General features: G+C 36.0%; 1 protein-coding gene across 6 annotated transcripts in view; it reads left to right on the plus strand.

Annotated features, from left to right (window-relative positions):
• Positions 1-24,251, plus strand: part of C12H1orf112 (chromosome 12 C1orf112 homolog) — a 43,252-nt gene that overhangs the window by 17,427 nt on the left and 1,574 nt on the right. For 5 of the 6 annotated variants that reach the window (XM_038309526.1, XM_038309527.1, XM_038309528.1 and 2 more), the window contains 13 exons: positions 40-104; positions 4,115-4,263; positions 4,508-4,622; positions 6,453-6,639; positions 7,896-7,978; positions 8,582-8,633; positions 10,368-10,457; positions 13,790-13,975; positions 16,170-16,292; positions 18,151-18,246; positions 20,230-20,343; positions 21,948-22,052; positions 22,684-22,764. In XM_038309526.1, the coding sequence (XP_038165454.1) occupies positions 40-104; positions 4,115-4,263; positions 4,508-4,622; positions 6,453-6,639; positions 7,896-7,978; positions 8,582-8,633; positions 10,368-10,457; positions 13,790-13,975; positions 16,170-16,292; positions 18,151-18,246; positions 20,230-20,343; positions 21,948-22,052; positions 22,684-22,764 (1,446 nt within the window). Of the gene's footprint in view, positions 1-39; positions 105-4,114; positions 4,264-4,507; positions 4,623-6,452; positions 6,640-7,895; positions 7,979-8,581; positions 8,634-10,367; positions 10,458-13,789; positions 13,976-16,169; positions 16,293-18,150; positions 18,247-20,229; positions 20,344-21,947; positions 22,053-22,683; positions 22,765-24,251 lie in introns of those variants that run through there. The other variant, XR_005282862.1, reaches the window with a different exon arrangement.

Here is a 24,251-nt window from a genome sequence, read left to right on the forward strand (position 1 = left end):
TAAAGAATGAGTAGAATTTCTTTTTTTTTTTTTTTTTAGGAATTTCTTCCTTTTCTGTCTGATTCTTGCTGTACTTTACACCAGCTTTATCTTCAGATATACAGGTAAAAAGGAGTGCCTTATGGTTACTAAAGTGTGCCAGTGCTACTCAAGCCATGTAAACATGCATACTAAAGCATTAGAATGATTTTTCTTAACGTTTGAGTAAAGTCTGCCTACTTGCATAAAATATTGGGAGATGGAAGCTTTTGAAAGATGCATTCCTTGTGAGTTTAACTTTTTTACTAGTTTCTTAAAATGACAAATAATTAGTATAATGATAAATACCAAAGCATTTGTGTATGGGTGTATTATATATATAATATATATATATAATATATATGAATATATTATATATACACCTATGTATGTATATACACACATACAGATGCTAATATACACACAGATTATCATATAATGCATATTTACATTTTGTATCTGCATAGTAGAATTATTAAGTTAATTTGGAGGGTGTTAGCAGCAGATGGAACACAATAGACAGGAATAGTGACATGTTTTATTTTATATTCTCCTACATGCCCTTAATAATCTGTTCAGTCAATTTAATAAAAAATAAATTAAAAAGAGAGAGAATAAATTTTAGAAAATGGCCATAATGCCTAAATGTTTTATAACTTTAAGGTTTTTTATTTGTTTGTTTTGTTTTGTATGAGCTAATGCCATGAAGTGCCTTTTTTTATTTGTGGAGTTTTTCTCAGCATGACTAAGACTCGTGTAAGATGTGACATTTTAAACTTTATCCACTAACGTTTACTGGATCATTCCTGAGGAAGAAGTGTAAAAACCAAGAAATGGCTGATATTTGGAAAGAAGTTGTGAGAGTCAGGAAGGTTTAGAAAAAGGGAGAGCCTTTCCTCATGATATTAAGTTAACTTTATGTGCTTTTGTGGGTCTGTACCCAGGTGCAGGTGCCTTTACCTGGTGAGCCACCTCGCTGGCTTCAGATAAAAGTAAACATAGTTCTGTATTAGTTTGAGAATATCTTTAGCTGTCAGTTTTCTCACCTAAAAACTGAAGTAATAATAACTCCTGCTTCAGGGATTTTGTTTTGATTAGGATAACTTGTACAAAGTGCCTGATGTGGTACAGTCTTCTTTTTGCCTCAGCGCCAGTGTTGGAACATGGAAGCCGCCTGTATGAAGGCACTGAGAAGCCATATCCACCCAAGTTCCCCGTTTTTCATTCAGCTAATTTTAGAAAGCTAGAACATTCAAGGAATAAGAGTACCAGTCAGCCTTGTATATTGTACAAGTATGTTGTTATAATTTTGTCTTTATTAATTTTTATGATAGTTTTATGAGATTCAAATTAGGTTTGTAAACTGTCTGTAAAGGTCTTCTTTAATTAGGGGTTAGTCACATTGACTTATCTTAGAGCTCTAAATTTAACGCTGAAACCTGACATCTGTCAATTCATTTGCCCAAAGTCCTAAACTTCTATCCATAACTTTTTTTTGTTCCTTGATGTTAATTCCTTTTGTCACTGAGAATAATGGAAGCAGTTAGAAGAGAGCTTATATATACTCTCTCCTTGGACCTGGATTTAGAAGAGAGCTTATATAAACTCTCTCCTTGGACCTGGATTTAGGGCCCATATAGTAATTCCCTCGCTGCCCTGAATTAATTGTGCATGTGCCTGAGGCTACCTCTTTGTACTCTGAATGTAATTTTCTTACATGCTCAGGCAATTCCTGCAGGTAGCCCCTTTCTCTTTTGCAACATGAACCTGCCCTCGCTGCTGGTTCGTTTTCATGAGTATGTAACACGTGCTACTTACTATTTTCCCCATTTCAGTACAACAATTCCTCAGTTGTACATTCTTTTCCAGGTTTTCTCTCATTTCTTATTGCATTGCAATCCTTAGATGGCTTCCTCAAAGAGCTTCCTGTTCATTTTTCTTAACTTTTTTTTTCTGTATAGCAATTAACACCTGGTATATCATAGTAGACCCTACAATTCATAAGGAATATATTAAAAGCCTACAATTGTTGCCTGAGAGGCAAATGATACTGAATTCTTTACTGTGCTTTCTTATACATATATAAATACATACCTACAATAGAGTTTATGTCTAATAAGAAAACCACTATAGTAATAGTATATTGTTAAGAATTATGTGAATTGGTCTGTCTCTCCAAAAATATTTTGCTTTGCTATAGTTACCTTTTTTTTTTTTTTTTTTTTTTTTTTTTGGTTTTTCGAGACAGGGTTTCTCTGTGGCTTTAGAGCCTGTCCTGGAACTAGCTCTTGTAGACCAGGCTGGTCTCGAACTCACAGAGATCCACCTGCCTCTGCCTCCCGAGTGCTGGGATTAAAGGCGTGCACCACCATTGCCCGGCCTATAGTTACCTTTTTTATGTGAGAAGATTGGATATCTTGTGGATCAGTGAAGTTAGGTGAATGACACAGTTATTAGGACATGACTTTAGGCTACTGTGTAAAAGTTACTTGAGAACTAGTATGCCATGCGTGAACAGTGGAGCCGATGGCCTAGAAGCTGCCTAGTGAACTGTGGGTGGCTGATTTATACAGCAAAGCTATACTGTACAAGGGAGGATTCACATCACAGGCAGGGGAGAGCAGGATGGTGTGAGATTTCATCATGTCCCTAAGAACAGCACACAAATAAAAAGTTGTGCTCCCTGCCCCTCGCATCTTTTAGATGGTGTGACTCCAGGAAACTGAAATCATAGATAAGAGGAAACTGTTATACAAGTTTACTTTTTTACTTAACTGTCCCTTCTCACTAAAATATAAACTATATAAAGGGCAGTGTTTTCTATATTCTTTTTAGCACTACCATAGTACCTCCTTAAACAGTACGTCCTGCTACATAGACATTTAAACATTTGTGAAGTAATATACAAATACATCATGAAATTGAAAGATATTTAGATGCTTAGTTGTAGTTCATATCTGGAATTTTACTACCTATATTTTATTTTATTCATCTATTATTTATTTCAATCTCTTAATTAGGCATCTTGTTAACCATGTGTCACAGAAGAAGGAATACAGGAGTAAGGCGATGAGATTAATGAGCAAAGTGACATAGATACTTGGCTGTATGTGAAATAGGGCTTTTCTTTCTCATACTAGAAAGACTTCAGGTATTTGTTAAGTGCATCCTTTTAAATGTTATATTACATGTTAGACAGTTTGCTTATAATGTCACACTTACCATAATTAAATATGAAGTAGCTAAAAATATTGAGTACTTATTATATTTCATATAGTTTTTAATTGAAGTTAAACTTCATTACTGAGATATTTCTGTGAAAGTATTTTTAACCCCCTTTAGTGTTTGTATATTATTTCTCAAAAAGCTTTAGCTTCTAAAAAACAAAATTTATAATAGATTCAGCATTTACCTATTTTTTTTTGTTTGTTTGTTTTGTTTTTCTCTGTTTAACAGTCCTGGCTGTCCTAGAACTCACTTTTGTAGATCAAGCTGGCTTCAAACTCACAGAGATCTTCCTGCCTCTTCTTCCCCAGTGTTTGGATTAAAGATGTACAGCATTACTGTCCTTTACCTATCTTAAAGTAACTTATTTTATCTTATTTTTAACTTAATTCAATTAATTTAGTTATTTTTGATTGTTTGAGATAGGGTCTGTACTCTGACCTCAAACCCACTATAGTCTTCCTGGCTTGGCCTCTTGAATTGAGGTTACAAGTATGAGCTATTGAAAACAACTTTCTAAAGAAGTAAGTAAGCCAGAATATATCAGACCTATCTTTTAACATAGATTTTATTAGTAGATTAAATATTTGTTATTTACATTTTTAAGGTTTCCTCATCAAATGGCATTAAAATGCCTCAAAATAGTACTATATTTCTCTAGAAAATATTTTCTCTATAGAATTATAGCTATGTTATGTAGTTTCTAGGTCCTCATATCTTTCTACTAGCAGTTCAGTGTTTTGAGCCTTTTTCCTATAAAATACGTACTTTTTATGCTTTTTTTCACTACTGTGACATGAACTTGTGATACGTTTATTTAAATCCAGAAGATCGCTATTAAATACGTGAGGGTTTTCACCTTTGTTTGCAGCAAGTTTCCTCCAAGCCAGTATGCTGCTAGGATGTCCAAAGCACGGCAGGAGGAAATAGCAGGTGCTTTCCTTGTGTTACTGGACCCACTCATCAGTCAGCTGCTCACATCCCAGCCTTTTGTACAGGCAGTTTTGGATAGTAAACTAGGTAAGCTTCAGAACAGATTTACACCATCTCCTTGATTTGACGTGTCATATACAGTTGTTTCCCTTCAAGCAGTCACTATTTTGTGAAATTTGAAAATTTTATTTAAAATTCATTATACTTTTATTGAAGCATCACCTATTAGTCATACTTGTACTTTCTTTGTATAAAACTATCAAATTTCTGCTGAAAATATTTTGGATATATTTACCAATTTGTTTTAACATATGACTTTATTACTGAAAAGACCTGCCCTGTGAACTGCAGCTCCCACAAGTCCTGCTCCTGGTTGTTGTCATGGATAAGCTGTGCTCTCAGCCTAAGGATGTACAGACCCTGTGGTGCACAGAAGCTATGACTAGGTAACCTTTTGCTTATAATATAACCATATTACCAGTGGTTTAGTGGGCTCTGTTAATTTGAAATGATCTTAAATTTAAGTTTAAGCCAGACATGGTCTGTGCCTATAATCTTTCCTCTGCAGGATGCTGAGACAGAGAAGCACTTGAACTTAGCATTTTGAAATCACCTTATCATATTCTGCTTAATAGCTATTGTGTAGAAAAACTACCATGTAAAAGATATAAAATGTATATAACTGATGCTAAAAATATTTTAATTTTATTCACTGATTATTACCCATTGGTGGCACTAAAAACATTGGCTATAATGGATATAGATGCAAATAACAGAATGGAAGAGTGAGTTGCAATAGGAGCTGGAGAGATGGCATATCTGTTAAGAGAGCTTGCTGCTCAATCATGAGGTGCAAAGTTTGGATCCTAGCACCTATGTTTGGTGGCTTACAAATACCTGTGACTCCAGCCTTAGGAATCTGACACCTTCGGGTTTCTCTGGATGCGCATGTGGAGATATACTCACACAGATGAACATACAGGCATATACATAAATCTTTTTTTTTAAAGCTGTGATAGATACTGTACAGTGTCTCCCAGGAAACGTCACTGGTCTTCACCCTTTTCCAGCACTGCAGCCTAGGTGCTAGTTTGTTGTAACTGGATTACTGCTATGCTCCTATTTTTTTTTTTTTTATTCTTCCTCTTGGCTGGTCTGGTTAATCTGAGGTTCAAACTGGTATGCTCACAAAAAGAAGTAATGTTCAAACTTTGAAATTTTGTGACCTGTTCTGCTATTAACTTTGACCTAATTCCTTCATTAAAATATATATAAAATATTTTTATTACTTGAGAATTCCATATATACATACCGCATATTTTGATCATATTCACCCACCCATCTTACCCTACATTTTCCTAACTTTCCATTCATTCTCAGCTCTTTGTCCTCATGTATTTTTATAACCCACTAAGTTCAGTTTATGCTGTCCATATGCTCACGGGTGTGTGGCTGTCAAATGGAACTATGGTCGACCAACCAGGGGCCATACCCTTAAAGCAAACCGACTCTCCTATCAGAAACCATCTACTGTCAGGAGGGGGGACTGTTGAGACACTGTCTCCCTGCCCCTGTGCAAGGGTGTTGACTAAGTTGGTCTTGTGTAGGTAAGCACAGCCTCAGTGAGTTTGTAAGTGCAAAATCCTGCCTTTCCCAGAAGGCAGTGTGTGGTGCCTTCCCGCCCATACTCTGGCTTTTTAAGACCCTCTTTTATTTGTAACATATGAACTTAATTATATCATTTTATTTTGTCTCTTACAGACTTATATTTTGTTTGTTTTTAGTTTTTTTACTTGAAACCTTTATGAAAGTTTCAACTATTTCTATCTTAAAATGATGCTTCCATGTATGTTTAAAATAATAATTTAGCTAAGCTCTATAAAAAAAACTTTGAGTTTGATTTTATATAACTTGGCACTATTGTAAGTGATGGAGATTTTAAAATTTATTTTATTGAGTTTGTTTCTTTGTTTAAGATGGGGTCTTGCTGTGTAGCCCTGACTGCCTTGGCACTCTTGGCAGTCCTCCCATCTCCTTCCTAAAATTACATGCCCAGTTTGAAAAAGTTTTGTTCAAGAAATTCTTTAAAGATTTTTTTTCAGCAGTAAATATGTTTTATTTTTTATATCTATATATTTATATACATTTCCAATTATTACTGATTTTTATCTTCTGATATTTTGATTCTCTAAATTAACCCTGTTTATGACATTATTTTACCCGCTATTTGTTAACTTCTATTAATGCTGTGCTCAATGTTCTTAATTTTCCTGCAGGATGTCCCTATTCAAAGCCATTTTCTACAATTTTGAGAGGTGTTCTGGTGAACTGTCTCTGACTGCTTGTTTACAGGGAGTAGAGGGTAAAGGGCAAGCCAAGGCGTCTGTTACTTTATATCAGTACGTCTGTGTTCATCTGTGTGCATTTGTTGCTTCTTTTCATCCCTCAGTGTTCCCTGAGCTGGTAAGTGCTCTACAAACTTGGAAAGTGGGGCTTGCACTTTGCTTTCTTTTTTTTTTTTTTTTTTTTTTTTTTTTTTTTTTTTTTTTTTTTTTTTTTTTTTTGGTTTTTCGAGACAGGGTTTCTCTGCAGCTTTTTTAGAGCCTGTCCTGGAACTAGCTCTTGTAGACCAGGCTGGCCTCGAACTCACAGAGATCCGCCTGCCTCTGCCTCCCGAGTGCTGGGATTAAAGGCGTGCGCCACCACCGCCCGGCACTTTGCTTTCTTTTCATTGAAATTGTATTTGTTTTGTAGAAGAACATGAGAATTAATGACTGTAGTAAACTTCAACCTAGTCACCTCAACTTGTACATTTTGTCGTTTTGTTCATTTGTGTCTTAAGAAATGGCAGTCCTTGATCATATAATACTAGATGTACTGTTTAGCTAAAAACATTTGATAAAACATTTTGTGTTTTGTGTAGGGAGATATAAGAAAATACTATAAGAAGGGGATGTTACCTAATGTACTAGCTACATTTCTTTTGCTGTGATAAAAAACAGAGGAGTTAAAAAAGGGAGAATTTGTTTTGGTTTAACGTTCCATAAAGAGAGTCCACATAACGATTGTGGAGGCACAGCATTTGGTGACCAGAATAGGAAGCTGAGAGATCACACCACAAGCACAAACAGGAAGCAAACTCCACTTTGGGTATGAAGCAAGTCTATAACGTCTCGGTGTCTGCTCCCAGTGATGTACTTTCTCCAACAAGACTCCATATCCTGAAAGTTTCATAACTTCTGACTGTCAGAATTGGGTCCAAATGTTCCAATACCTGAGCCTGTGGGGAACATTTTTTGTTCAGACTACTATACTCTTTCACAAAAAGTGAATAGTAATATGTAATGATTAGTATGTTTTTTAGGTGGTTTTATTTTTAATGGAATTAGATTTAAAGGTTGAAGATAATTTAGAAAAACTTGTCATGTTGTTTGAAAGCTTTCAGAGAATGGTCTTTGTGGCTCTCAAGGCTGAGTTAGCACAGTTAAGATTGCTTTCTGTTTCCCCTCAGCTTAACACAATGAGTAGCACATAGTTAGGTGCTCAACAGATAAAGAAATGGCATTATAGTTCTTGTAGATACTAGCCTGTGGAGGTTTCCCACTTAGGATCTCTTATTTTGATTTGTATAGTGCTTTCTGATTTAGTGTGAGAAATGTGGCATTACTATCTCATGAGCATCTGCCAAGGAATAAGTTGACATTTCTGTTTCTCACTAGGATGCTGCTCTACTGAATGCAGTGCTTAGTACTAACATGACCACCTCATTGCTAGCGATGGACGTGTGGTGTTTCCTTGCTCGGTAAAGAGTGCCATTTCTGTGTTTGAATTGAATTAGTAGTGATCAACATAGTTTTAAGTTAATAAAAAAATTCTACTTCTGTAATCTTTTAATGGTTAGATTCCATGCCAGTATACTAAGTTTGGAAACAAGTGTCCTTTTTTTTAATGTTTAAACTAGGAGGTGAATGCTTAGGCAGATCTATTTACTGTGATGTTCCTTGGTGATGGGTGTCCAGTTTGAACATGCCTGATTTGAAATCCAAAATGTCTTAAATTCCAAGCTTTGAGCACTGATGGTATCAACAGTGAAAAGTTACATTCCTTGAAACAGTTTACTGCCCAAGATTACTAGAAATATTGAATAAAAATTAAGTTATGTATATAGCCAATTATAAATGATAAGTATAATTATAAAAGATAATGTTTTGATTTGGGCCCATTCCCAGATCTCATTGCATATATGTAAATATTCTAAAATCCGATAAAATCTAAAATCTGAAACACTTTCAGTATAAGATATTTTAGATAAAGGATATTCAACCTGTAATAGTTCACATGTCCTCACCAGGGTGTTTTCTGTGTTCTTGCTCTTTTCCTAACTGTAAACTCTTTTAATGTCTAGATATGGAACTGCTGAACTCGGTGTGCATCACGTCACCTTAGTGGCTCATCTGGTAAGTAGAATTAAATGACCTAAAACACCTACTTTCTATGTTTTCTTTGGAGATAAGATTTTATTTAGTTGTTTGTTTGTTTGTTTTTGAGACAGGTTTTCTCTGTTTAATAGCTCAAGCTTTCCTGGAACTTGCTTTGTAGACCATGCTGGCCTTGAACTTACAGAGATTCACCTGCCTTTGCCTCTCAAGTACTGGAAAGAGATAGTGATATTTTTGGATGGTAATAAAAATGGGAGAAATAATAGCTAAATTTAATGCTAATTGTTATTAATTGCTAATTTAATCCTAATACTAATACAAAAAGTAGTAAAAACCCCTCTGTATAGAGTGGAGAATTTTTTCATTTTCAGGGGGGAAAAGTCTATGTCAGTTGATACTGTGTTTTAAAGTGAGCCAGGTGGTGGTGGCGCATGCTTTTAATCCCAGCACTGGGGAGGCAGAGGCAGGCGGATCTCTGAGTTCGAGGCCAGCCTGGTCTACAAGAGCTAGTTCCAGGACAGGCTCTAGAAACTACAGGGAAACCCTGTCTCGAAAAAAAAAAAAAAACAAAAATAAATAAATAAATAAATAAATAAAGTGAAGGTGAAAATGTGACGGTGATGGCTAAGCGCTCTTCTCCCCTCCCTGTAACCTGAGGGCTCCTGTGGTTGCTGTGTTTAGTCAGGATGGTGTGCAAGGGATGCAGTGATGGTGATCATGTTCTCAGGAAAACAAAGGAGGTTTTTACTGAGGACAAGCATAAATGGACTTAGGGTTCTTTATCTTTAATGGTGATTTTAATTATGAGGTGTGATCCATATGACGTACTTATGACTCATCACTGTTTTTAACCATAGCCTTTGATAATGATCATATCTGAGCCCGTCTACCCTTTGCTTCTTAGTCATATATTTCTGCATGGACCTTTAATGATTGTTATATTCCAGTGATGAGTAGCATAACCTGAACGGCTGACTTTATAGCTCTGGATGTAGCTCACAGCCTGGTCTTTACTGTTTTCGTACATGGCCTGACACATGCTGTACGAAAGAGAGTGATACTTTACATGTCTCAGAACTTCAGTCTTTGTTACTTACTTTTTTAAATTATTATTTTTGAATAATAAAAATATTAATTTTTTAGATTCTGTGTGCCTCTATATGTATGTAAATACAGGTTTGCCCAGAGGCCAGAAGTGTCAGACCCCTGGGAGCTGGAGTCACAGGTGGTTTGTAAGTGGCCTACATAGTCTGGGTCCACTTACATGTTCTTCATGCTATGCCATCTCTCCTGCTCTCTTAATGTATTTATTTATTTATTCTCTAGACTGAGATATCTTATTTAGCCTAGTCTGGCTTTGAACTCAAATTGTGCTTGCCTCAGCCTCTGAGGGCTAGGATTACCTTATAATTGATAACTCAGCTTTTGCTATACATTAGTGTGTTTAGATCCTTAAAATTACATAAATTATTTTGAGTAATAACATTAACATACTATCTTATTGTCAAAGTGGTAATTACTGTATTACTATGTTCTTAAATGTAACACAAAAGTTCCTTTCTCATTATTAAAGCAACCAAGTTTCTTTGAAGCAAAGAAATTAAAGAATAGCCATAAATTAAAAATATCAAAAAAATTTAAAATTAGTTATAGTCCAATCTCTCAGAAGGAGTCATTAGTATTTTGGTGTATAATTGTGCCTTACAAACTGACTCTCTTGTTTTAACTCTTCTTTCTCACCTGTCTTTCCAGATAAAATCCTGCCCTGGAGAGTGTATCCAGCTTACCAACCTGTCAATCCTGTTGAAGCGTCTCTTTTTCTTCATGGCCCCACCCCATCAGGCAAGGATATTGTCTGTGTCAGTGTCTTTAGTCAGCTCTGAAAATGGAACTCAGTTTCCCTTCCCTTTAAAGAGCACAAATTAACATTGATGCTTTGGTAATTGATTTTAGGTCTGTGTAGATTTTGATGTCCCTGTTTCAGTTCAAGTTACAGATAAAATCTGATTCAGTTGTCCTGGAATACCTCCTCCTTTAATATCTTTAGGATGGACAATGAGATAGCTTTGTGTCTTTGTTCCATTTATTAATTCTATTATGCTTTGAATGATGTATCTTAGTTTTTCAGAGTAAGTAAAATTGATTTTTAAGGAAAAATTCCAAGTATGATAAGCCTCAGTTGCTTACTGTTGTGAAGTCAACAAGATTTGCCATGGTTGAGTTTCTTATCTCATGGGCCTGAGTAGCCTTGTGAAGCGTTGTAGATGGGTACCATTGGAACTTCTGTAGCAGATTTGTGTTTACGTTTAAAAACAAGTTGTGGACTCTGGCCAATAAATGCAGTGGTGGGTGTAAATAAGGCTCAGCAATTGGCTTTTGTTGTTAAGCACTTAATGTGATTCTGACAAGGAGTCGAGCTTGGAATCCACATGAAAGAAATTTGCCAGTAAAGCCTTTGGTCTTGTCTTGAATCCTGATTATATTAGTGATGCAGCATTATTAACACACATCAGAATGAATGTGTTTTGCTGAAAGCTGACACATGCTAAGATGTGTTTCTCTTTCCATGGGAATAACAGTTGAATGTGTATTATAACTCAGGACTCTTATTTTAGATGTTTCCTGATTGAGGAAAAAGGAATGTCCTTTATTTAAACATACTAATAATTGTGTGTTACAGTTTTCTATTGCTGTGATAACAAACACTGACCAAAAGCATCTTCAAGGAAGAGGAATCTTGATTTGGCTGAAATTTCAGGTTTAAAAATTCATCATTGCAGGGAGGTCAAGGCAGGAAATTTATCACACCCACAGTCAAGAAGAGAGAGAAACGAATGTACCCATGCTCTTTTGCTTGTGCCTTGTTGAGTTTCTCCACTTTTCTCACAGTTTAGGACTCCCTTCCATAGTAGGCTGGGTAACTTAATTACAGTAACCCCCACAGGTAAACCTAATGTAAACAGTTGCATATTGAGACTCCCTGCCCAGCTAATTCTAGATTGTGTCAAGTTCAATTAAAGGTAACCATCACATTGTGCTAGTATTTTTATGTAAGGTGAAATTTACTACATTTTAATTTTAAGCCCTTCTTAGTTTTAAGGAGGAATCTAAATTTTCTGCACAGTGTTTTCTTACAAGCCACTCCTCTTGTTTGAACTGTTAGCCCTAGTAGCTTTAAAGTGATGTTTCAACCTTAGGATAGAGTCTTGAACTCTGAAGTGATCAGTTTTGGTAACACCTTTTAAAAACATTTATTGTGTAGGACATTATTATGTGTCGTATATTTTTTTGAACGGGGACACATATGTTGATTCATTCAACCTTATTATAAGTAAGAATGGTTCTTGAATTGGTTTCTCCAGTCAAATCATGGCTTTCTTGATGCACTTTAATTTTCTGCTGAAGTTGCTTATTATAAATGACACTCAGCTCTCTCTTTTTTTTCTTTTTTGATTTTCAAGATAGGGTTACTCTGTCAAACAGTCCTGGCTGTCCTGGAACTCACTCAGTAGACCAGGCTGGCCTCAAACTCACAGAGATCCAACTGCCTCTGCCTACCGAGTGCTGAGATTAAAAGTGTGCACCACTACCTCCTGGCTTGACACTCAGCTCTTGAAGGATCCTTTTTTTCTATTTGTAGACTCTGTCACAGCAGGTGACCAGTCTCTTGCTTGTTTTTGATGCACAGTTAATAAAAACTCAGAGACAGACATTGGGGTTCAACTTGAAGACCAGAGAAGCAAAGCAGCCAGCCACTGGCTTTTACCTCTACCTCAGTAGGAAAATGGTGATCCAGCCTCCAGGAAACCTCAGAATGAGACTGAGACTGGGAGCTGTCTTTTTCCCGTTTTATAACCCTCTCTAGTGCTGGGATAAAGGGTATGCATTACTACTGCCAGGTTTCTATGGCAAGCTAGTGTGACTACTGAGGTTAAAGGTGTGTGTCATTGTGGCTACTGGGATTAAAAGGTGTGTGTCATTGTGCCTGGTCTGTAAGGCTGACCAGTGTGATTGTTTTACTTTTCTGATCTTCAGGCAAGCTTTATTAATAAAATATAAATGAAATGCCACTATATGTTTTGTCAGTTAGATATTTATTTTCTGCAAATTAAATAGAGTTCATATACAAATATATAATAGAAAGGTCCGGCACTATCAAATTTAGTTGTATTGCTTTGGACTTAGGAGGAATTTTTGTTTAGTTTTTAATATATGACAAGTTTTCATATATTTTGTGAAGTTTAAATATTATAAATTGAACTATCTCATTTCTTTAAAAATATACTAGTATACTTTTTAATTAGGTTCTACAAATTTAGCAATTAAATACACTGTTTTTTTCTAATCTAACAGTTGGACTGTGTTTTGAACTTTTAGTTCATATCTTTATTGAATTTTCTTGACATCTGCATTTTAAAAGAACAGTATCTTGTTTCTGTTAACACAATAAATGCTTTGGATTCCATCTCAGTAGAAGACTGTATTTACCTATCACAATCTTTTTGTGGTTGTTTTTTGTTTTATAGCTTCCTTTTGGGAAATTAATTTAGTATGTCCTCTAAGTCCGAGCAGAGCCAGCTAATCCATTTGAAACAGGACATATGACCTTGACTTCATGTTCTCAAATGCAGAAATGCTAAGATAAAAGCGAGGAACATGGTGGATTATTCTTGCCATATCTAGAATATTAATTTGACATAAGGTGTACTTATATAAGGTGATGAGTACTTGGAAGATAGTAGATCTAATGAGTAGAAAGAAGATAAAATATCTGATGTGAATAATAATGAAATGCATTATTTATCATTTCTTAGTGCTTTTTATATCATGCTTCATTTAAGCATGATTTTTCATTTTGGAAACAAATACAGTAGCAATAAAAATCATTGTGCTTATTTATGTTATGTTGATCTGGTACCCAGTGATCTTACTGTGCATTTAAGAAACAGATTTTAAAATATTTTTGTTGGTTCAGACAAACTTTTAGCATGTGGCACTGACTCTCCTGGAATTCATTTGTAGACTAGGGCGACCTCAGACTTGCAAAGATCCTATACTCTGTCTCCTGAATGTTGGAGTTGTGTCATATACCTGACATAAGTGTTGAAGTTAATATTCAGTTCTTGTATATCCAGTGATCTGAAGTTGCTCATTTTATTCTCAACTTATTTCAGGTGGAATTTATCCGGAGATTTTCTCCAGAAGAAGTGGACAACTTGCCTCTGTGGCAGTGTATTTCCTTCCAGGCATTATCTGCTGATCTTAGGAAACAAGCTGCATGCGATGTGATCAGAGTATGCACAGTGCAGTGCATGGACTGGTTGAGCAGCAGTCATACTCTGGCAGAACTTGACTCTCTGGTGAGATAGTTTTGATTAATTCGGGAGTTTACTTCGCACTGTTTTAGGTAATTGCTAGTCTTCTCTTTCAAAACATAGCAGTATTTTTAGATCTATACATTATAAAAGGACCTTTGAGAAAATTTTATTGATTAATATAAATTGAGCAGGAGGTTTCCTCTGTTGGGTAAGACACATTTGGAAAGCATGACAGCATTTCATTACTATTTTTGGTAGCACCTATCTTGATTAAGCAGATATAATTCACTCCCTCACCCTTAGAGAGGATCTCATCACTGAGTAGGCCAGGTGATTTTGAACTCATGATCTTAGCTTCTTTAGTGCTGGATGACAGGTGTGTACCATTATGGCCATCTTAGATATGATTGTTTTATTTGACAAAATACAACATGCATTTTATAGCAAACTGTTCTGAGCCTTTACATAGCTTTCTATTTAACTGATTTCTCATAAAACAAAAAAAGAGGTTCATCTAGAAGTAGAAGATACATGATTTTTAAAAAATGGACTAGTATATACAGTTGAATTTTCCACTTTAGTCTTCATTTGATTATTCATTTATTTAACAAATAAACTTTGAGTGTTCATATGTAATAAATTCTGTTTTAGTCATTGGGGGAATAGATATAACAGGAAACAAAATGAAGAAACCCTTCTATTCTTGTAGATGCATATTCTAGCTAAGCAGTACACAGTATAATAAATACTGCTATGATAAGTATAAAAAACATAGCAGGGATAAAAGCATACATTCAAGGTCTTAGAAGCTTTCTTTTTAATTTTTGATTGGAAGTTGTTCAAGGCATATGTTTCCACACTAAGTTGTTTTTCTATACTTTTGTAAAATGGCAGTTGACCACAATTATTAAGATAGTTTAAAACATTTACATAAAACCAAAGAAGTTTTTGTGGCTTTACTTTATCACAGCTAATAATCATGAGTGGGTCAGTTTAAGCTTGTCATTTGTATTTAATATGCACTAGTTTCTAATCACTCAGCGAACCCAGTCAGTAGACTCTCAAGATGTATTACACTGTTTATATAATAAAAAATATTTTGAGTGTATTATGTAAAAACACTACTGTTGTAAAATTAACTTCTTTTAAATTATGGGCAAAACTTGTTGAACGTATTTACTTGTAAAGGGAAGTAGATTAATTTTGAATGAAATGGTATAAGGCAACTTTAACATGGGTTGTAGCTATTGAATTATAGGATTATAATTACTGATTATTACATTAAAATATTACCTTCTCCTTATATATACCATCCCAGACATTAGTATAAGCCAGAAAGAGATCTGAGTATTTGTATGTAGAAACAAAAATGAGTCTAGAAAAGTTTGTTTTCTGTTTCAAATTCTAGATGCTATATTTCTTAAGTATTTCATTTGCTTATAAAATTTGTTTCTGTAGCATCTCATGGTAAAAAACAGAAATAAAAATTATCTAGTAACCTATACAGATTGCTGGGTGCACAGTGTTGAAAAAAAATAATGTAGCTTTCTATTGATGAGTACTTTAAATTAGGCTAACCTTGCTCACCATGTGTTAGGTTTCTATTGGTATGACAACACAATGACCATGAACAACTTGGGGGAGGAAAGGGTTTATTTCAACTCAGAGTCCATTATGAAGGGACAGCAGGGCAGGAACTCAAGGCAGAAACTGAAGGAGAAGCTATGAAGGAACAGGACTTCCTGGCTTACTCCCCATCACTTACTCAGCTTGCTCTTATCCACGGTCAAGACCACCTGCTCATGGGTGGCATAACCCCCAGTTGACTGGGCCCTCTCACACCCTTAGCCAATCAAGAAAATGCCCTACACACTTGCTTACAGGTAACCTGATAGAAGCATTTTCTTAATTGGGATTCCTTTTCCCAGATAATTTACACTTGTATTAAGTTGACAACAACAGCAAAACTAGGACAAAAGCTTAGTAAAAGTCAATGTTGTTGCTATTTTAAATGAACATTTTAATCTAAAAGGAGAACATGCAAGGAAAATTGATCTTAGTATTATAATTATACTAAAACTTTAATATATATGTTTTAAAAAGCTGAAAAGAATGGCTTTATCTCTGTGGATTTTATGAACAGTTAATAAGTAACTCATACGCTGTTTATAATTGGGCCTCTGGTCCTTTAAACTAGATTTGGAAACTGAAACTTTCTTCTTTTCTCCCCCTTTAGAACACAGCACTCTCTGCCTTGCTAACTGTGTGTAATTCTGCTGGTGATGCTTTGGATATTAGACAACAAACTACAGTTATTGAAGTCACGGGTCAGCTTTGGGCTTTTATAAGCATTCAACAAGTAAGGAAAGCTACTCATCTTTTCTTTAAAAACTATAGAATATTGTTGACAAGAGAATATTAGAATATTCCTATAGATTAAATTTTCTAATTTCTTGAGGTGATAAGTAAAAGTTGTGATTAGATTTCACCTAATTGTATTTTCTCTCGGGTAGTTGTTATATATTCATAGGGGATAAAGGAGTGTATGCACATGTTTTTTGGAGTGTGTGTGTGTGTGTGTGTGTGTGTGTGTGTGTGTGTGTGTGTGTGTGTGCGTGCTTTTTGAGACAGGATCTCTCATTGAGCCTGGAGCTCCAGTGATCTCCTGGGGTAAGTCTGTGTCTGTTACCCCTTCCTCCCAAAGCACTGTGATTACAGATGAGCCCTGCCACATTCAGTTTTTTGTGGGAACTGGGGATCAGGAACTCGGGTCCTCATTTTGACACATCAGGTACTTTACTGATTGAGCCATCTCCTTAGGCCCTTTCAGGCAGTTTTTTTTTTGTTGTTGTTTATTTTATTCCAGTAATCTTAGACCCTACCACAGTGGCAAACCACAGTCCCTCTATCTATGTTTATGAACTTGTTGGACCCTTTTAAAAATCAATTTTCATCTTTTTGTTGTTGTTGTTGTTGGATTGATGTCTGTTCGTGATTTTAAGTTTTTTTTTAAGTAGTAATTTGGTTGACAAAATAGTGTGTTACTTACTAGTGAAAGGGACTAGTAAGTGTTGTAGCTAATTTGTATTCTTCTTCCTAGCAAAGCCAGGAAATGAAGTGTTTATTAGGCTAAAGTTAGAACATATTCCCTACAAATGGTTATGTTAAAGATCTAAACATTTAAAGTACAATGTTTGTTTTCTTTAACTGAGCATGTGCCTCTGGTAACCAGTGGAAGTTGAGCAAAACAAAAACTTTGGGGAAGTAATAGAAATTATTTTGCAGATAATAGATTTGGGGGGGTTCAGGTTTCCTATAAGTCAAATTTAGGGCTTCCTCTGTGCTCCACCACCGAGTTACACCCTAAGTCCGGCCGGAAGACCAGGTTTATGATCCGTTCCTGTGGCCACCTTGCCATCCTGCAGCTGTGTCACTTCAGTGGGGCTGCTCTGCGTTCAACACAGCACTTAGTAGACATTCCGATGCCTGGGTTGGGATGTGACTTCACAGCAGTATGACATACATGCTATGAAGAGGTAGAATTTTACCAACACCCGTGGATATACAGGTTTTTAAGTGGCCAACTACAGTAATTAGATCCCTTTAAATCATCTATTTGAATAATGGTGCCTCAGTTCCTATCCATGTGATCTTGAGCAAATATTTTTCTCACCCTATGTTTTCTTATTAAAATGGGATGATAATATCTACCACTTAGCTGATGTAAGTATATAGGTGAGGTAGTAATTCTAAACCACGTATCAACTGGTATATAATAAATGCTTAGTAGAATACTATTGCAGCTATTCTCATGTGTGTAAGTTAGGCTTTCTGCTGTGGTAAACACCATGACCAAAAGCAACTTGAGGATGGTAGGGTTATTTTGTCACATCTTACAGCCCACCATCCAGAAGAGTCGGGCAGGAACTCATGAGGGTGCCTTGGAGCAGTGATTGTTTACTACTGATGTGCTCCTATTGTTTGTTATAGCACCCAGGACACCTGTCCAGGTGACACCAGCCACAGAGAGCTGGGCCCTCCCCTATCAGTAATAATTAGGAAAATGCCCTACAGGTTATCTACAGGTGGATAGAGACATTTTTTAAATTGAGGTTCTTCCCAAATAACTGTGTATGTGTCAAGTTGATGAAAAGCTAACTCTTTTTCTATCATGTAATTGGAAATTCTCACCAAAATTACTTTTTTTCTTGTTCTAGGTACTAAGTCAACCCTATGTTCAACAAGCATTTCGACTTTTACTTCAGCTACTGACATTTTTCATCGAAACTGTAGATCCACAGCTGATAAGTCAGGTAATAATGCGACCCAATTGGTTCTTTCCTCATTGTTTGTGAATCTGCAGTGATTTATTTGGTTTACTTGTAAGCCCTTTAATCCTTTCTCCTCTTCCTTCTGCCTGTCTTCCAGACTGTCCTCAGACTCATTTTGTAGCAGAGGATGCCATTAAACTTCTCATCCTTTATCTTTAGAAGCATGTGGCACCATATCAGATTTTTATGCAGTGCTGGGAATTGAATCTAGGGCTTTGTACATACTAGGCAAACACTGCATCCATCTCCAGCCTTTGTAATCCTTTCCTTGTAAACCGCATGTGTCAGCTTTACTTGTTTTCATCAAGATTGTCACCTTCTCACTTCTCTTAGTGTTCTTGCTGCTAACCCAGCCTTTGTCTGTTCTCGGTCACCTTTAGGCTTTTTATGCTCGGCTATTTAGTAGTCAGAATTTTGTGTGGCACAATCCAGGAAATAGCCTGCCAGACTGCCCAGGAAATAACCAAGTTTGCTGACCTCTGCATTTATTGTCCTTTCAAAGGCACTGCCAACAGCTAGCTTTGAGATTGCAACATTACCATGTCTTTGTTTCCTTGAAAAAAGATTGCTTTCTAAAACTGGTACTGTGAATTTCTTCTTTGACCGCAGCTTATCTGGTTGGGCATTGGCAGATTTACTGTCTGGAGTGTCTCTAAGGTGCTGCTTCTGAGGCAACAAAACATGGGAATGCCTTCCTCTTATCTGAAATGACAGAGCTTTGAAATGAGTCCATATTGGACAGAATTGATCTGCCAAATCCCGTTAGCTTTAGTTCAGGGTCAGGAAGCATAAAAAAAATAGTAGAAATAACTTCTTATTTAGGAAAAGTATGGAAGAGGTGGAATCCTGTCATCATATATTGTGAAATGGAACATAAAATGAACTAAAAGTAGGTGGTAAAGCTTTGTTTCAGGCTTTGTTTCTGTTTAATTGTATATATAAATTGGCTTAGTAAGCAAGTACTTTAATTAGTTACATTCAGTTACTGTGTGTGTAACGTGGACTATTGCAAATAAAGAATGTGGGAAAACATACTGGATGAAGTAATGTTTGAATTTGCTGACTGAAATTTCTGAGGTTCATGTTGAAAAATTAAATACGACAATTTTAAGAAGTACTTAAGTCTTAAAAAGCTTTAAGCAACTACAGCTGTACAGTTGCAGTGTTCAAATAGGGATTGTGTAGTTTGTAGATTTTACTTTTGCCCCTTTCCATTGTTAGGAGCTGCCAAACAAGCCTCCTGGTTTAATTCACTGTATTATTTTCAACCCAAGAGCAATGAATGGCTTTTTACATTTTAAAGATTGTTGAGTATATATTAGTATTGTGTGATATTTGACATATTAATATCCATATATTCAACACAGAATGTGTCGCTTTTAAAGCCCAAATCTACTGTTTTTTTTTTATAGAACAAATTTGCAAATCATTTCTTTAAATAATGAATTTCTTTTAGTAGAATTGAAAATGTAAAATGCTTAGCTGGCACAGATTTTGGAACACAGATGGTAATGTAAATTTGCCTATGCCCAGTCAGGTAAGCTGGGGCCCAAAAAAGGAATTCAGCAGTATCAGTCTTTGAAAACAATCTTATGTTTTCAAGGAAACAGAGGATCACCCTTAAGTTCATGGAGGCAGTGTTCTGTAACCCCATAGCTAGCTGCTGACAGTGACTTTGAAAGTACTACATGAATGCAGAATTCACCACAACACCAGGACTCCTGACTCAGCTATTTCCCACAAAATTCTGATTGCTTATTAGCAAAGTACACGAATTGGAGGCAAGAGACTATTATGGTGAGAAGAAATATTAACTCCTTTATCTGATGCTCTCCCTCTGCTTCCACAATTGAGGCTTTACAGACTAGCTGCTCTGGATTTTGTTGTCTTTCTCTTCCCCATACAACCACACCTTGGTAGCAAGCAGCTCTACTTACAGCTGCTCTTTTGTTCTTACCTCTTTAGGTAGTAACTTTACTGACCTCACTACTTAAATTGGAGCCTCCCGACCATGTCTGCCTGGCAGTGCTGGATTTTTTATCTTCTCTGAGCAGACTTTTTATACCTTCGGCTATCCAGGTAATACACTCTTTAACAAAAATGCAAAATCTAAAAACACTCTCTAATGACTAGGGGAATTTTAAGCTTTTGATTTTTGTTTGTTTTTGAGACAGGGTCTCATACTATAGCCTAGCCTGGCTTAGAACCTGAGGCAGTTCTCTTGCTTCAGCCTTTCAAGTGCTGGGGTTGTGATGTGAACCACACTAGGTATAGGTTTTTGATTGCTAAAATCTTGTGCCTATACTAACAAAGTTGTGGAAAAAGAAATACTTTCTGATAAGAAGGGTCATTGTCAAAATAGAGTGCTTTTTAAGTAATTTTCTTTTTAAAAATATGAGTTAGCATTCAAATAATTTATCAAGTTGCCTACTATACTCTGGGATACATTCTGTTATATGCCATTATCTAAAGGAAGAAGTCATTCATGTTTTACAGGCAGTAGTGTCTAGTGAGGAAATTTGGTAATAAGTTATTGTGTGGTTAGATTCATGAAACAGCATTTATTTTTAGAGACAGTATTTTAATAATACTGTAAAGTATGTATAGATGACACGTGTGTATTTTGCTTCCAAAATTATATTCTAGTGACCTAGGGGAAGACTGCCACCAAATTTTAAGACCGTCTAACAAAATTAGATTCTCTTAAACCAGGAGTTTTGTCTTACTGTTATAATAAAATCCCAGGATTTCTAGATTCTTGTCTTTGTTTTACTGTCAAAGGGGAGAATGTAAAAAGCTCTCTGGTGAAAAGCCTTTCAGAGTCAAAGACGGGCTGTATTTCAGTACACATGAATAAAAATCCTTGAAGTTGAATTCTAAAAGGTTTCTTTTACTTAGTCGCAAGAAAATGACACTAATTCACCCGTTTCTATCATGTCAACTTGTGGTTCATGAGATAAACATAGATGGTGACAGCTTTTCTCCTTTTGACAGAAATACCAACTTGCATTTAAGCAGTCATCCTTTTTTTGGGAAAGGATGTAGCCCACGCTGGTTTCAGACATGTATTCTTTATTATAAAATAAATTTATTCTAGAGTGCTGTTTTGTTCATGCAGATTTGTAGGTGGTGCATGGCTGCAGAATCCATACAACAAATGCTTTGTTGTCAGAATAGCAGTGCCTTACAGACCTGGCCGGGTAAGGTCAGGTCCTGAAGAGATGGGAGATTCATGAGCATGTCCGGCACTCATAGCTGTAAGACAGGTTCACATGAGCACATGTGGAGGTGCTGGTTTAACTACTGCCGGTGTAGTAGCCCCATTCTCAGTCTGCTGAAGCAGCTGACAGCAAAGTTGTGATACACGTAGTGTAGTGAGTGGCGAGTGCTATGGGAGAAAATAAAGCAGAAGAGGGGGGCAGTATGAGGGGATAAGAAGAGCCCTTACTTGGGTGATAAGTGAGTATAAATATGAAAGGAAGGAGAAAGCCATGTTCTGAGCAGGGTATAGAGAACAAGTACAAAGCTTTGCAGGTCATTGTAAATCCTTGGTTTCACCCTAAAGGAAATTGGAAGTTATTAGGAGAATTTGAGCAAGGAATAGAAGAACATAATGTGTCCCAAAAGTAGACAGTATCCTGTATTGAAGTTTTTTCTACAGCAAGGTTTGGTTCTCTTTGTAGGACAAGGTGCTGCCCAACCTGCCTTGTATCTTTGCTTTACTACTAGCCAACAGGAATTGGCTGCTAGAGCAACATACTTTGGAGGCATTTACTCAGTTTGCTGAGGTAAGACCAGTTTATCATATTGATCTCTGTATATTTTAATATTTTTTTAAAATTTTTATTTAGGAAATAATTTTTTATTTTTTATTGAGTTATACATTTTTCTCTGCTCCCCTCCCTGCCTCTCCCCTTCAGCCATCTCCCAAATTCCCCATGCTCCCATAATTTAATATTCCTAATCCTAAAACATTTAAAAATACTGAGCTACTTATGTATCTCAGTTGTGAAATTTTCTGCTCAGAAGGTATCTGTATGTTTACAAAACCTCATTATAAGGCCTAGAGAAATGAAGTGACTCTTCCTAAGATTCTCTGATTAGCAAGGATTAAACATTTGGAGTCAACTGCCTGACTCAGACACTGCCTTCAGCAGCACTGGGGGAAGGTCACCTTTGGAATTGCTACTGCTCTGACCCATTTCTGTGCAGTCATGCCTTGGGTTTAATAATTAATTAAACCTCGCAGCACCACATATATAGAAGCCAAAATTATATAAGTCTTTGTAGAACTCTGAGAATCCTTGGGTACTACTTTCTTTTAAAATGAGTTTTCAGGTAAGGTAGTTAAAAAAACCTATTGGCTCCACAAGTTGTTGAACTCTGCGCGATCTGTCTTGTTTACTGATCTTTTAATAGGTAACAAATCATGAAGAGCTAGTTCCACAGTGTCTCAGTTCTGAAGACATCAAGAACAAAGTTGTAGCCTTTCTGGAGAAGGTACTTATTTATGTATAAAGCCCATGATTTATTTTTTATCATTTTTAAAATTATCTATTTGTAATCACCTTAGCTTCCTCTTGGTTCTGGGGTTTGAACCAGAGCTTTGCATATGCTAGACAAGTGCTGTATTACTACTGAGTGTTTTGCACAATGCTAATACAGATAGGCTAAGTAAACATCTCTAATCCAGTACTCCAAAATCTGAAACTTTGTGAGCCACCAATGTGAGGCAAAAACATAGAAAATACCTTGCAGTGAAACTGTATGTCATGCATAAAATTACTCATTTTAGTAATATTTAGTATTTTACTAATTTTACAAAAATACTTTTATACATAAAATTATCTCGGGCATGTATTTCATGTTCATACTTGGAGCCTATCCCCACAGTATCTGAGTGTTTGAAAGAATTCTGAAGCATTTTGAATAAATGTAAAGGGAAACAAAACTTGTATGAATCAGTGGGCAGTGGTGGTGTACACCTTTAATCCCAGCACTCGGGAGGCAGAGGCAGGCAGATCTCTTTGAGTTTGAGGCCAGCCTGGTCTACAGAGCAAGTTCCAGGACAGCTAGAGCTGTTACACAGAGAAACTGTCTCAAAAGAACGTACATCAGAGAAGTAAATCACTTTAAGTCAATGTACCTAAAAGTTTGAGATATACCACCATTGATTACCTTGGCACTAAGATAAAAAAGTATGAATCCCTAACATTGCTGATCATAATTGGCTATACATGATTATAAGGCCTAGAATTATGGTTTGTATGATATCAGTATGTTTTTCTAATATACAGAGACAGACTTTATTTTTGTAGATAGCTAGGGCTACACAGTGAGATCCTAAGTTTGCTCTCAGAGATCCTCCTGCCTCTGCCTCCCAAGTGCTGGAATTAAGGGTGTCTAAAGTGGTGTTTCTACAGTTGTTCAGTACAGTCAAAAATTTTAAGTATAGGGATCCAGCATATATTTCTGGTGTTACAATGTAAGGGAGTAATTGGAATACTAAGACCTGTCAAACCAGTCTTAGAATACCAGGAAGTATAAATTATACTTTAGCACATATTTAACTGGATTCTATGTATTTTATAAATTACTTATATGAGTTGTTACTAAACATTATAAATAGATGTGTTATTATCTAGGCTGAACTTAAAGTACATGTGGTGTTTTTTTTTTGTTTTGTTTTGTGTTTTTGATGTTTCTCTGTTGCTTTTGGATCTTGTCCTGGAACTAGCTCTAGTAGACCAGGTCTGCCTCTGCCTCCTGAGTGCTGGGATTTATTTTCCTTGGAGAGATAACACTTAATTCTGTAGTGAAAAATGTTCTAAGGCACTTTTAAGAATACTCTGGTCCTTAACCTTTGCAACATGGGGGTCACATATCAGATATCCTGCATGTCAGATATTTACATTATGATTCATAACAGTAGCAGAATTACAGTCAATGTAGTAGCAGTGAAATAGTCACAACATGAGGTGTTACAG

Source organism: Arvicola amphibius, chromosome 12, assembly GCF_903992535.2.
Source record: "Arvicola amphibius chromosome 12, mArvAmp1.2, whole genome shotgun sequence".
Taxonomy (NCBI): domain Eukaryota; kingdom Metazoa; phylum Chordata; class Mammalia; order Rodentia; family Cricetidae; genus Arvicola; species Arvicola amphibius.